General features: G+C 38.5%; 1 protein-coding gene across 7 annotated transcripts in view; it reads left to right on the top strand.

Moving 5' to 3' along the window:
- CCAR1 (cell division cycle and apoptosis regulator 1) overlaps nt 1–14,616 on the top strand; it is a 64,860-nt gene that overhangs the window by 43,514 nt on the left and 6,730 nt on the right. For 5 of the 7 annotated variants that reach the window (XM_060196364.1, XM_060196526.1, XM_060196301.1 and 2 more), the window contains 8 exons: nt 425–635; nt 1,445–1,528; nt 4,245–4,430; nt 7,539–7,730; nt 9,470–9,709; nt 11,155–11,338; nt 13,285–13,367; nt 13,635–13,781. In XM_060196364.1, coding sequence (XP_060052347.1) covers nt 425–635; nt 1,445–1,528; nt 4,245–4,430; nt 7,539–7,730; nt 9,470–9,709; nt 11,155–11,338; nt 13,285–13,367; nt 13,635–13,781 — 1,327 coding nt within the window. The remainder of the gene's footprint in view (nt 1–424; nt 636–1,444; nt 1,529–4,244; nt 4,431–7,538; nt 7,731–9,469; nt 9,710–11,154; nt 11,339–13,284; nt 13,368–13,634; nt 13,782–14,616) is intronic. The other 2 variants (XM_060196475.1, XM_060196576.1) reach the window with 2 other exon arrangements.

The raw sequence follows: 14,616 nt of genomic DNA on the forward strand, positions 1-14,616 counted from the left end.
TTTCATTATATTTCTTTTGTTATAAATTGATGTAGTTGCTGGTTATTTTTGTTCAGCCATATTTTCTCTTGAGGCTTATTTGTCCTGTGTATTTTAGCCTATTTCTTGTGATTTAATTGAGAACATTTATTTTTTAGCACTTGAAATCTGAACAGCTATCCAGCTTCTTCAGGTATTCTCTAAAATATGGGTAGCTCTATAATTATACTTTAAAAATGTCTTGGGGGACATAACCATCTTTTAACCATTAAATATTGTACAAATGTACCGAAAGAGGAACTATGGCTTATATAATTTTTTTTTCTTTAGACCAACCTCAAGTTCTTGCAGCAAAATTTCTTTACTTGATGTGCTACAAGTGAACTAGGGTCTTTAAAATGTATTTTAGAATTTTTTTTCCAACATGCTTCTTCCCTTGCAACAGGTACCGTTTTGCAGAGATTCGCTACCATCGCCCTGAGGAGACCCACAAAGGGCGTACAGTTCCAGCTCATGTGGAGACAGTGGTTTTATTTTTCCCGGATGTTTGGCATTGCCTTCCCACCCGCTCAGAGTGGGAAACCCTCTCCCGAGGATACAAGCAGCAGCTGGTCGAGAAGCTTCAGGGTGAACGCAAGGAGGCTGATGGAGAACAGGCACTGAACGCTAATCCCTTTTTCCATTTCCGCTTCTCACAGGCACAGGAACACAGGCACAAATGCACACCACACACTACATAACAAACACACATGGCGAGGAACATAACTGGTAACAGCGACTGGTAATCCAGCTTTCAGCAGTATAGCTGTATGTTCTTTCCTCTTTAAAATATCTTGTTATACTAACTTAAAAGAATGCTGAGACCTCAAAGGAAAATAAGTTGTGCTTAAATTGCACAGAATTTTGTTTTTATCATAGGTCTAGTTGCTGGAATCTGGGACCAGTTGTTGAGCAAGATTCAGTATTAAGCTATTTTAAACATTTTGCCATTTTCTAAAATTTAAAAAATTTTCTCTTTCACGGTCATCAGTTCTAATCATGGATATTTCAAATTGGACCACCACAAGTCTGAGAGATTGGAAATTTCAGGCTATGTGGCATCGTCTTTGGTACATTTGAAAGGTCTGACTAAATCAGTCTTAACTTTGGGTGGCTTGAAAATTGGGGCAAGATCACACACTGTGTGGTTAGTGGAGACCAGCAGTGTTTGTGCATCCCTGATACCCTTTGTGTTGTAATTTATCACCCTTTTGTGTTTCACAGATCTGGCTTTGATTGGCTGATGAGTGTCTTTGTGATCAGTTAAAAGTGGTAGAATGTATGTCTGTGGACTTGCCTAAATAACTTTAGGAGAAGACAATCTGAAACATTTGTGACCTTGCACAGATCAGCATCAGACTTTTTAAAATAAATTACCTTTATTGTTAAGATCCAGAATACTAGTTATGTTTTTTTTGTATATCAGGATGAAGAAGAGAAGGATGATGGTGAAGCTAAAGAAATCTCAACTCCTACCCATTGGTCTAAACTTGATCCAAAGACTATGAAGGTATTTGATTTGAAATTTCTGAACTTAGTACAGATTATAACACTTCTACAAGCTATAAGTCATGAAAATAATACCCACTGATTTTATAAAACACTATGTATTCATATATGTGTGTACAAAAACTAAAAGATTGTGCGGTGGTGCAGCTGGTGGAGCGAACACATCACCACGCTCATGGGCCCAGTTCAAGCCCTTGGTCCCCACCTGTAAGGGGGAAGCATTGCTACAGGTCTCTCGTACTCTCTCCCTATCTCCCCATATCTATAAACTTCTCTCTGTCCTATCAAACTGAAAAATAAATATTACTAAAAATGATACAGAAATATCTTAAAAATTAAAAGCAAAAGATAACTTTAATGATCAGTTACACTAAGATCTGCTCAATACATTTTATTAGTGCCTTTGATATAAACAACAAAGGTAATTGTTGGGTAATTGACACAGTAGATAGAATTCTGGGGGCAGATGGTGGTGGACCTAGTTCATTGCGCAAGGATGCAGGTTTGAGCCCTCAGCCCCACCCGCAGGGGGAAAGCTTTGCAACTGGTGAAGCAGTGTTGTAGGTATCTTGTCTCTCTCCTTTCTGACTGTCGCTATCCAATAAATAAAGATAATGTTAAAAAGGTAGAATTAATTTCTTCCTCTTCCTTTCTTCCTCTCTTCTTCTCCCACCCTTTCTGTCCATTATCTCTCTCTCTTTCCCTCTCCCTCTCTTTCTATCTCTCTCAAAAGAGAAAAAGAGAACCAGAGCATCATTCTGTCATACGTAGTGCTGGGCACCAAATTCAGGGCCTCTTGCTTGCTTGAGTGTCCAGTTCTTTATCCATTGCACTGGCTCCCAGGCCACCTGGAAACTTAATGTTTCAAGTAGAAAGGAAGTACTATAGCAAAAATGAGATTTAAGGTAAAAAGTGAACTAACACACTGAACCAGGCAGCAAGCAGTAATTTAAGAGCCTTTATCGGGCTTCTTGGTTAACCTGTGCTCAGCTTTCTTTGTTCCACATGGCCTCTGGGCATCTACCTGTGTGCAGCTTTTCTTCTCTGGGCTTAAGATACAAATGTAGATCCACAGACTCCATACACATAAGTTGTACATATATCAGAAGACTACTGGCTGATGTTACTTTTGCGTTTTGTTATTTTCACATAAAAGCCGTTTGGATAACTTGTGTTACGGCAAACAAAAGATTTTGTTGTTGTTATTGTTAGTTTTTTAATACTGTAACTTTTTTTTTTAGCTTAGGTTTTTTTATTAATAAGTTGAAAGTATATATCAGAAGAATGATGGTTGTTCTTGCACTACTTGAAGATATGTTCTATAAAGAGTATCATAAATTTGGATAGATAGCATAATGGTTATGCAAAGAGACTCATGCCTGAGGCTCCATAGTCCCATGTTCAAGCCCCTGCACTACCATAAACCAGAGCTGAACAGTGCTCTGGAAAAATAAATAAATGAATAAGAAAATATTTTTTTATATATTCAGAATTATATTCAGTATTATATATTCAGAAAATCTAAACTATTAGATTAGGCTCGCATTCCAGGACATTTGGCCAAACTAACGCCTTTGCTATTAAATTTTTTTCAACAGTTTGTATTCAAACCTTTTTAATTGGTTCATGCATAAAATAAATAATTCAAGCCTATTATTTCGACACAACCATTCTTAATTTTTTTGTGTTTTTCTGTTATCCTTGGTTGATTTAGTTGGTAGAAAAGTTGTAATCTCATGCTTTTCAGTTAATACCAGTTTCTAGCATGCCATCTTTAAATATTGTAGACTGTTCATCCACTTAATAAGCTTCTTTTTCCCTTTTAGTGACACTCTTTAATTGAATTTTCTCTTTTTCTTCAAAGATTTCTTTATTCATGAAAAGGATTGAGAAAGTGAGAACCAGGGTATTACTACAGTGTATGTAGTTCTGGGGACTGATTTGAGACACAGCGAGATATTTCTTCACTTTCTTGGAGGGAGGGATTATTAAAAGGATTTTTGTGTGTGTGTTAAAGAGAATTCTTACCTATTCCTTAGAATACATTCCAGGGAGAGTCGGGCAGTAGCGCAGCGGGTTAAGCACACAGCGCAGAGTGCAAGGACCTGTGTAGATCCTGGTTCCAGCCCCCAGATCCCTACTGCAGGGGAGTTGCTTCACAGTCCTTGCGCTTTGTGCCACATGCGCTTAACCCACTGAGCTACCACCAGACTCCCAATAAATATTTAAAAAAATTAAAAAAATTAATTCCAGGAAATTAGAATTACTGGAACAAAGGACATTGACTTTTATATATATACAAAAAATTACTATCTTTATTGCCTAGAGACATCCAGAATTGGTGAGGGAAAGAGGAGATAGGGAGGAAGGGAGAGATACACCTGCAGCATTGCTTCACTACTTGCAAAACTTCCCCCCTTTTGGAAAAAGGTTGGGGACTGCGGGCTTGAACCTGGGTCCTTGTGCATTGTAACGTGTGCTTAACCAGGTGTGCCACCAGCCGGCCCCCATTAACTTTTTTTAAAAAGTATTGCAAATCCCGTTGCAAATTACTTTCCAAAAAAAAATTCTACCACTTGGCTTTTTCACATTTTATATATAGGACATGTCTTTCACCACATTTTTTTGTTAAAACAGACCAAAGATAATTGCACAGTTTCTTTCATGGTGCAACAACTTAGGTTCTTTTTCTGTATATTTATGTCCTGTATATCTAGGTAAATGATCTCCGAAAAGAATTAGAAAGTCGAGCTCTTAGTTCTAAAGGATTAAAGTCACAGTTAATAGCTCGATTGACAAAACAGTTTAAAGTAGAAGAGCAAAAAGAAGAACAAAAGGAATTAGAGAAATCTGAAAAAGAAGAGGAAGAGGAGGATGATAGAAAATCTGAAGACGATAAAGAGGTATTATAATCCTATTAACTATATCGGCTCAGGAAAACACCTAGATATACGTGTATACGTTGTTTAGTATACAGCCTTATTAAAGTATATTTTCTTGCTGGACATTTATCTTTCACATGTATATTTCTGAAATTGTCTTTTCTATTTAATTGTTTCCTGAGTTCTGTCACTTGATTTTTTTAAAAATATGTTTGTTTTGATAGTGAAGGGGGTCAGCAATTTGCTCAGTGAGGTGTACTATCACCTGTTTAGCAGAAATATGAAGCAATTTCCCTATGACAGTAGTTTCATAATTCAGCATTTCTTCAGTCAAGTCATTTTTGGGGAAACTTTTCTTGGTGTTGAACCCAGGCTCTAAATCATCAGTTGCGTTTGTTTTTCTTGAGCTACATCCCTGGCTTTTCTCACTGTCCTTTAGCACATTTAATTTGCTGTATTTTGTCTTGTGACGATGCTTTTCTGGCCAATTTTCATTTTCTACAGGATAACTATTCTTCTTGGTCACTTTTTCTGAAATAGTGTCTTTGATGGAATTTGACAATACTTGCCAATAGCTCATTTTTATGTGATTTTTATCTTGCATAAGGTTTGGTATGTCTATTTTATTAGAGGTTGCTTTAAAACTAGCTGTTCTAACTTCACTGAGCTTTATGTCCTGCCATTTTCATGTTTTATCAAAAAATAAAAATAGTTTGCTTTTTGTTATTTCTTTGTCTGTTACCCTCTGTCACTTTTTATCTTGACCGTCTCCCATGTCTTTGTTTTTCTGTTGTGCTCCCTATTTCTTTGCGTGGTCCTGTGTTGAAAGAAAGCTTTGATGGATCAGTGTTGCAAGTTCATAGCACTTAAAATGTCCTAGATCCTTTCAGTTATTTATTCATTTCTTTCTTTTTTATTTTTGTTAAATAGGACAGAGAGAAATTGAGGGGGCAGGAGGAAACAGGGAGAGGAAGATAGACACCTGCAGACATGATCTCTAAAGATGGGGAGCAGGGGCTCAAAGCTGGTCCTTGCACACGATAATATGTTCATTTAACTAGGAGTGTCACCACCCAGCCCCACAGTTGTTCCTCCTCCTCTTCTTAGTTTGCCTCCAGGGTTATTTCTGGGGCTCAGTGCCTGCACTACGAATCCAGTCCACCACTCCTGAAGGCCATTTTTCACATTTGTGTTGCCTTTGTTATCATTATTGCCATTACTGTTGTTGGATAGGACAGAAAGAAATCAAGAGAGATGGGGGATACAGAGAGGGGGAGAGAAAGACACCTGCAGACCTGCTTCACCGCCTATGAAGCAACCTCCTTGCAGTTGGGGAGCCAGGGTTTGAACCAGAATTCTTTTTTTTTTTTTTAATTTTTTTAATATTTATTCCCTTTTGTTGCCCTTGTTTTTTTTATTGTTGTCGTTATTGTTGATGTCGTTGTTGGATAGGACAGAGAGAATTGGAGAGAGGAGGGGAAGACAGAGAGGGGGAGAGAAAGAGACACCTGCAGACCTGCTTCACCGCCTGTGAAGTCACTCCCCTGCAGGTGGGGAGCCGGGGGCTCGAACCGGGATCCTTACCCCAGTTCTTGTGCTTTGCGCCACATGCGCTTAACCTGCTGCGCTACTGCCTGACTCCCAGAACCAGAATTCTTAACGCCAGTCCTTGTGCTTCATGCCCTTAACCCACTGTGTTGCCGCCAGTTTTTTTTTTTTAATTTTTTTATTTATAAAATGGAGATGTTGACAAAAAAAGACTATAGGATAAGAAGGGAACAATTCCACACAATTCCCACGCCCAGAACTCTGTATCCAACCTTCTCTTTTGATAGCTTATTTTTTAAAACCTTTTGTTTGTGTGTGAAAGAGAGGTACCAGAGCACTACTCAGCTCTGGTATTTTGTGTCATGGATTGAACCTGTGAATTCTCGGACCTCAGGCAGTCTGCTGCTACCTCTGCACTTTGTCCCCAACCCTATTTCAAATAAACAGTTGTTCTTAAAATGACCTCCTGTTTTATGCCTATTGGCTGTCTTCCTGTTGTCAGGTTGGCCAGACATCCTGTTGCTTCCTTCATTACTTTCCTCCACAGTTGTCAGTAACATAGATCTATTGGCTCTTATGTTTCCTCCACTCATTTGTGTAACAGGGTTTGTGGGTATATTTTATCACTTGTTTCGTATGAAGACTCTTGCAATTTGGTTTTGACATCTAGATTGTTCTGTTTCTTTTTAGTGTGGAGATTCAGAAAGATCCAGGAACTATGCTGTCACCATAGGTTTCTTAAATGTTATTATTATTATTGTTGTTTTTGTTGATAGGACAGAGAACTTGAGAAGGAAGAGGAGATGGGGAGAGAGAAAGAGAGACACTTGCAAACCTGCTTCACCACATGTGAAGCTTTCTCCCTGCATTTGGGGATCTGAACCTTGTGCATAGTAATGTGTCCTCTGAAATGGTTTGCTTCCACCCCATGAGAGGCTCTTTACATAACCATTAGTCTTTCTCCCCGCCCCCACCCAGGCCTCTTTAACTTTATTTTACTTGATAGGACAGAGAAATAGAGGAGGACAGAGAAAGGGAGGGAGGGAGGGAGACAGAGACAGAGACAGAGACAGGCAGACCCTGAGACCTGAGAAGCACTCCATCCTACTCATGAAGCTTTTCCTCTGTAGCCGGGCTCTGGGAACTTGAACATGGGTCCTTGTGCACTGTAACATGTGCCCTCAGCCAGGCCTGCCACCACCCAGTCTCCCTACTTCCACTTTAAAAGACCGTTATATATTCTGGGAAATTTGAAAGAAAGAATATTTGTAGTCATAAAAGACTATCCTGTTTAGTGAATTTGAACTTTCCTCCCTTTTCAGTCTTTTTTTTTTTTAACCAGAACACTGTTCAGCTTTGTTTTGTGGTGCGGAGGATTGAACATGGGGCTTTGGAGCTTCAGACATGAGAGTCTCTTTGCATCATCACTGTGCTATCTCTCCCTCCCTTTTCTTTTTTTTATGAATGGTAAAATCATAAGTTATGAGAATTTTGCCCTTTTTCTTTACATAATATGTACTTGATAAACATACTTGTTTGTACATGGTGATTGAACCACTGCTTAAAATTTCAAACATGTAGGAAGAAGAAAGAAAACGACAAGAAGAAATGGAACGCCAGCGTCGGGAAAGAAGATATATTCTGCCCGATGAACCAGCCATCATTGTACACCCAAATTGGGCTGCAAAAAGCGGCAAGTTTGACTGCAGCATCATGTCTTTGAGTGTCCTTTTGGACTATAGATTAGAGGATAACAAGGAACATTCATTTGAGGTAAGCCGGTCGTTGGTCTTTGCGCTTTGCGCCACGTGCACTTAACCCACTGCGCTACTGCCCAACTCTCCTGCTATTTATATTCTTACGGGGTGTTTAAATGCCGTCTGTGTTCTGTATTTCCTGTAAATTAATATTGAATCTGAGGTTTCAGTCAGTTTCAGTTCTAACTCTTCCACCCCCAGTTCCTCCAGTAGTAGTATTCTTTTATGACAACATAGAGACACATGATAATTGATGGGCTCGCTTGGGAATGAAGTAACATGCATTTACTCTATAATTTAAAATATTTAATTTTATTAATTTTTTCTCTCTATTTTTCTTAGATAAGACAGATAGAAATTGAGATGGTAGGGTGAGGTAGTGAGGGAGATAGGGGCTTCACTCCTCATGAGCCATTTCGCCAGCCAAAGATTTATAATTGTATGATATATACACTTTTTTTTTTTGCCCTGCCCCGATACATACACTTTTTAACCTACAAAATTAGAGGCAAAGGAATGAGTTGTAGATATCTAAAGAGAAAGACATTTCAGGTAGGAGCTAATTCAAAATCCCCAATGTGTGTGTGTTATTTTTATTAAAGCTCCCTTTGATTGATGGGGCATTGGAACTGAACACACATGGCAAAGCAGCACATTATCCAAGTGAGCCATTTCTTATGTCATCTAATCAGAGACAGTTTCTCTTACTGATATTGTACAGTTTTTCTGTACTTATCCACCACTAGGTTATTAGCTCTAAGTGCCTTTTTGTTTCTGTGTTCTTCACTGCTATACCCCTGCTGTTTAAAATGGTCTCTGCTATATTGTAGATATTTCTTGAAAACTCAGGTAAATAGGGAGTCAGGCAGTAGCGCAGCGGTTAAGCACATGCGGTGCAAAGCACATGCAAGGACCAGTGTAAGGATCCCAGTTCGAGTACCCAACTCCCTGACTCCCTGCCTGCAGGGAGTCTCTTCACAAGCAGGGCTGCCGGTGTCTGTCTTTCTTTCCCCCTCTGTCTTCCTCTCCTTTCTCCATCTCTCTGTCCTATCCAATGACATCAATAGCCACAACAGTAATAACTACAATAAAAAACAAGGGCAACAAAAGGGAATAAATAAATATTTAAAATAAACTCAAGTAAATAAATAAATTACATTTATCAGGAAGTCTAATTGTTGTATTAGACTTGTTATATTAAGAGACTCTTGTTTTTCTCTTCCTTTCCTCCTCCCTTTCCCTTCACTTTCTTCATTTCCCTCCCACTCTTCTCTCCTCTCCCTTTCTTTCCCTCATCCTCTCCTTTCATTCTCTCTTCCTTTCTTTCTTCTTTCCCAGAGTACTGCTCAACTCTGGTTTACTGTGGTAGAGGGGATTGAACCTGGAAGCCTCATGCATGAGAGTTTGCATGACTCTTATGCTTTTTCTCTTAGCCGAAATCCTTGTTTTCTATAATTTTGTTCTTTTGCTCCTGGGGATCACATCTGACTTTGTACATACAAAGCTTATAATCTACTATTGGTCAGTATTTATTTTACTGTTTGACCAGACCTTTATGTTAAGAGTTGTATTTATATCTCCAGAAGAGTTTTTGAGGATTTTGAGCATCATTGACATCAGTTTTTATAGCTCAGTTTTTTGCAAACGTTAGGTGTTACATGTGGCAAGTTAACTTTTAATCACTTACTGACTATGCTGGGTCTATTCATTATTCTGTTAAAGTCGACTGGGTTACTATTGGTATTGTTTTTATAGGTTTCGTTGTTTGCAGAACTTTTCAATGAAATGCTTCAAAGAGATTTTGGTGTCAGAATATACAAATCATTATTATCTCTTCCTGAAAAAGAGGACAAAAAGGAAAAGGAAAAGAAAAGCAAAAAAGATGAGAGAAAAGATAAAAAAGAAGAAAGAGATGAGGAAACTGATGAGCCAAAGCCCAAGCGGAGAAAATCAGGCGATGATAAAGACAAAAAAGAAGAAAGAGATGAAAGGAAGGTCTGTAACTATATCCTTGCATGAGTGAGCTCATGAAAGCTCTTATTGTAGTCTTCTAATTTTTCATAAAAGATGATAAATCCCATCAAAATGATAAAAAGAAAGACCAAGTGAGGTGGCCTAGAAGGTGGCACAGTGAATCAAGCCTTGGGCTTGGAAGCACAAGGCCGTGCTCGCAGCTGCCGGCATCACATAAGATGATGGCGTGGTTGTATCGTGCACCCAGGGACGTTTCCCTCCTTAAGATACAGCTATACTATGAAATCCTATGTAATCATAAAAAGAACATAGAGACTGTATTTTCATGAGAAAATGTTCATAATATACTACTCCCCCCATTTTGTATTTTTGATTAAAAGTGGACTATAAGATTGTTACGATTACAGGGTCTAATTCCACACTTCACTTACAACCAAAGTTTTTGTTTTTCACTGGGGCATCATGACTAACAGCTGGTTTGAGCCTACATCATGACTAAGCACAACTGGTTTGAGCCTACAAAGTACAGTGTGCAGGGACCTGCGTTTAAGCCCCCGGTCCTCAGCTACGGGGGGTTGAGAGGGGGAAGCTTCACGAGTGGTGAAGTTAGATGCGTATCCCTTTCTCCCTCCAAATCTTTGCCTTCCTCCTCAACTTCTCTATTCAAAGTAAACAAAATATTAAAAAAAGAAGCAGAAAAACACGTAAGGAGAGATACCGTAGCATTGCTCCATTCGCGAGGCTTCCTGTAGAGCAAAGTGCCTTGTCTCAGAGGCCCATGCCCTTGTGCATGTTTAAATTAGGCTTAGACAACCAAGCAGGTGGCACTGTTAGAGCTGAGATCTGAACTGAAAAGCAGGAAATCCTGAGTATGATTCCCAATACTGCATATGGCAGAGTGTTACACTCCTCTCTCTTTTCTCTCTGTCTCATGAACTAAATTAATCTCTTTTTAAAAATGGCTTTGGGGCCCGGTGGTGGCGCACCTGGTTGAGCACACGTTTCAGTGCGCAAGGCCCCAGCTTCAAGCCTCTGGTCTCCACCTGCAGGGGAGAGGCTTCACAAGCGGTAAAGCAGGGCTGCAGGTGTCCCTCTCTATCTCCCTCTTCTCTCTCAATTTCTGTCTGTCTCTATCCAATAAATAGATTTAAAAATTAAAAAAAAATAAAAATAAATGGCTTTCTACTGGGTGAGCTCCCTTCTGACCCCGTATTCTTCTTAAAAATTGAAACACCAAAGGACTATCCCATTATGTATGTGACATCAAGGCTTAAACCCAGGACCTCATGCATGCAAGGTGTGCACTCAACTGCTATACAATCTTCCTGGTCCATGGTTGTTTATTATGTAAATGTAGTTTAAGGAATTTGTAATATGAAAATATTTCATATGAATTTAATGGCTTTTTGTTCTTATTTAATGTTTGATTCAGATCTTGCTTAATATTAAGGTATTTTAAATTATAGAAAGAGGATAAAAGAAAAGATGATTCTAAAGATGATGATGAAACTGAAGAAGATAACAATCAAGATGAATATGATCCTATGGAAGCAGAGGAAGCGGAAGATGAAGAAGATGGTATGATTCAAACATTTGTTTCCCCTGAGGAAGGAAATAGCAATTGTGTTCAATGTCCTGAGCCAGCTATAGGTACCTCTGAATTACTACTGAGTACTCTTCACTTTCCACGTCGATTTGGAACTTAAAAAAAATTTTTTTCTGAGATTTGAAAGTTAAGATGAAATGACTTTTTCCAAATAATTTTATTAGGAAAGTGGTTTGCAAGACAGTTGTTGGCACATGGGTACAATAGGTGTCTGACCAATCCCCCCACCTTCAGTGCTGCTTCTTCCTCCTGCACTGGGTCTTCAGTCTCCTGTTTATCTCCTCCTGCACCCCCCAGACTTTATATATAGTACATTTCTCTAGGAATTATTTTACATAAGGTATTTTTTATTTACCTTATCTTTTCTGCTTTGTACAATAATGTTTTTAAATTAGGATATTGAAATTTAAAGTTTAAAGTGTAGTGCCTTGAATAATTTATATCTAGCAATTTTTGATTCATTGACTAATGTTTTGCCTCATGGTAATATGCTTTTTTTTTCTTTCTTCTGTGTCCTTCTGATCCATTTGAAAGTTGGAATTCAACTTGCCCCAGAAAATATTGTTCTTTTTTGTTTTTTAAAAAAAAGTTATTTCCTTTTGTTGCCCGTTTTATTATTGTGGTTATTGTTGTTGATGTCGTCGTTGTTGGAGAGGACAAAAAGAAATGGAGAGGGGAGGGGAAGACAGAGAGAGGAAGAGAAAGACAGACACCTGCAGACCTGCTTCACCACTTGTGAAGCGGATCCCCTGCAGGTGGGGAGCGAGGGGCTGGAACCGAGATCCTTCCTGGTCCTTACGCTTTGCGCCACGTGCGCTTAATCCCCCGCGCTACTGCCTGACTCCCGAAAATATAGTTCTTTAAATAACTTTAATTCCACATGCGCACCAAGAAAATAAGCAGATCAACTCTAATACCATCTAATATTTAGTCTTGGTTTTCCTAATAACCTCAATAGCAATCTATAAATGCACGCATCAGTATTTTTCACTCAGCCCCTAAAAATTCTTTAAAGAGAAAATGAAAACTGGAAACTGGTAATAAGGTAGGATAGTACTATAGAAGACTAATAATAATATTCTAGTAAGTCACCTTAGAAAACTCAGGATAGCAGCAATTCACACAGTGGAGTTGTCCATGTGCAAGGACCCAGATTCAAGTCCCTGACCATCCCATGGGAGCAGCTGTAGGGAAATCTAACTGAGTGGTGGAGAGGTGCTATGATGTCTCTCACTCTGTCTTTCCTCTCTCCACACTGTGTAAGAGAAAAAGTGACCGGGGGAGGTGGGGACAACAAACAAAAAAGGAAGGAGACCACAAGGAGTGGTCCAGTTGTGCAAGCACTGAACCTCAGCAATACCCTTGGTGGCAAAAAACGAATGATTTTTTAATTATACTCTTCAAGTATTTATGGAAATGTTGGATTGTCTGAAAAAACATGACAAATTTTCTGTTTTTCTTTGTAAAAATGTGTCACGATGTTTCCAACAACCCGATCAGTTGTATGTGTTTGTTTGTTAGTAATTATTTCCTCCTTCTAATCTTTATGAATTTTCCCTTCCAGCTTTTTTTCTTTTTCTATTTTCCTTTTTGTTGCCCTTGTTGTTTTCATTGTTATTGTAGTTATTATTGATGTCATCGCTGTTAGATAGGACAGAGAAATGGAGAGAGGAGGGAAAGACAGAGGGGGAGAGAAAGATAGACACCTGCAGACCTGCTTCACCGCCTGTGAAGTGACTCCCCTGCAGACAGGGAGCTGGGGACTCAAACCAGGATCCTTACTAAGCCCGTCCTTGTGCTTCACGCCACGTGCGCTTAACCTGCTATGCTACCGTCCAACTCCCTTCCTTCCAGTTTTTTATGACATCTAAACTGTTTGTGTTTATTTTGCAGTTGTGTATTTTGAAAACTAGTCAGTAATATAATTTTGTTTGTTTTTGCAGTACTTGAAAATATTGATGAGTTTCTTACTATTTTATTTATTTTATAGATCGGGATGAGGAAGATATAAACAAACGGGATGAGAAAAGAGATATCAACAGGTTCTGCAAGGAGAGGCCCTCTAAAGACAAGGTAGTTATTTTATGTGTGTTGATTTCCACACGTTTGGAGTTTACTAATCCAATTATGACTACATGAACACTGTTCTATTAAGAAAAATTTGTGTTTTTTTTTTCTTGTATTTATATTTAGATTTAGTGTCTTATTCCTCTCATATACAAACCACATAAGTTCATTTTAGCTAATGTCTTGTTATCTTTTCACTATTTTATAAACACATTCTCAGTTTTTAGGAATAAAAATTATGAACTGTCTCTTCTCTTGTTGCATTTTCATTAGGAAAAAGAAAAGACTCAGATGATCACAGTTAACAGGGATCTGTTAATGGCGTTTGTGTATTTTGATCAAAGCCATTGTGGTTACCTTCTTGAAAAGGATTTGGAAGAAATACTTTATACTCTTGGACTGCATCTTTCTCGGGCTCAGGTAACTTATCTGTGAATATTGAAAGGCAAAGACATTAACTAACCTTTGAAATTTTATCTTTCATAACAGAATAAATTATGAATCTAATTCTAGGGGTTTTGTACTTAACCTTTTCAGTCTGATTTTTTTTTAATATAGAATCAGTACAGTCTATAATAGTACAGCCAGGCTGTGATGAAATATGTGTATGTTATAATATACATAGAATATAATGTATAATACAGTATCATCATGTAATATGACATGTATGTGCTGGAATCAACAAATAAAAATGATTTTATACATATGATAGGCAACTTTTTAAATTTGTCATTGAGTAGAGACAGAAACTGAGAGAGAAGGGGGCACATAGAGGAGACAGACACCTGCAGCCCTACTTGACTACTTGTGAAATTTCCCCCCCTGCAGGTAAGGACCAGGGCTTTGAACCCTGGTCCTTGCACACTGTAATGTGTGCACTTAACCAGGTGAACCAGGTGAGTCACCACCTAGCCCCAATAGGCAACCTTTTCACTGTACAACCTTATCATATACATAGGAACTTAGAAAAGCTATATAGAAGCAAACAAACTGTAATAAGACTTTGTGAGACTAAGGTTATGCAGGAGATGGGAGGGTAGAGATGCACAACTTTGCTTGTAAGTGAAGTGTGGAATTAGACCCTGTAATCGTAACACTCTTACAGCCCACTTTTAATCAAAGATACAAAATGGGGGGAGTAGTATATTATGAACATTTTCTCATGAAAATACAGTCTCTTTGTTCTTTTTATGATTACATAAGATTTCATAGTATAGCTGTATCTTAAGGAGGGAAAGTTTCACAAGTGGTGAAG

Source organism: Erinaceus europaeus, chromosome 1, assembly GCF_950295315.1.
Source record: "Erinaceus europaeus chromosome 1, mEriEur2.1, whole genome shotgun sequence".
NCBI lineage: Eukaryota > Metazoa > Chordata > Mammalia > Eulipotyphla > Erinaceidae > Erinaceus > Erinaceus europaeus.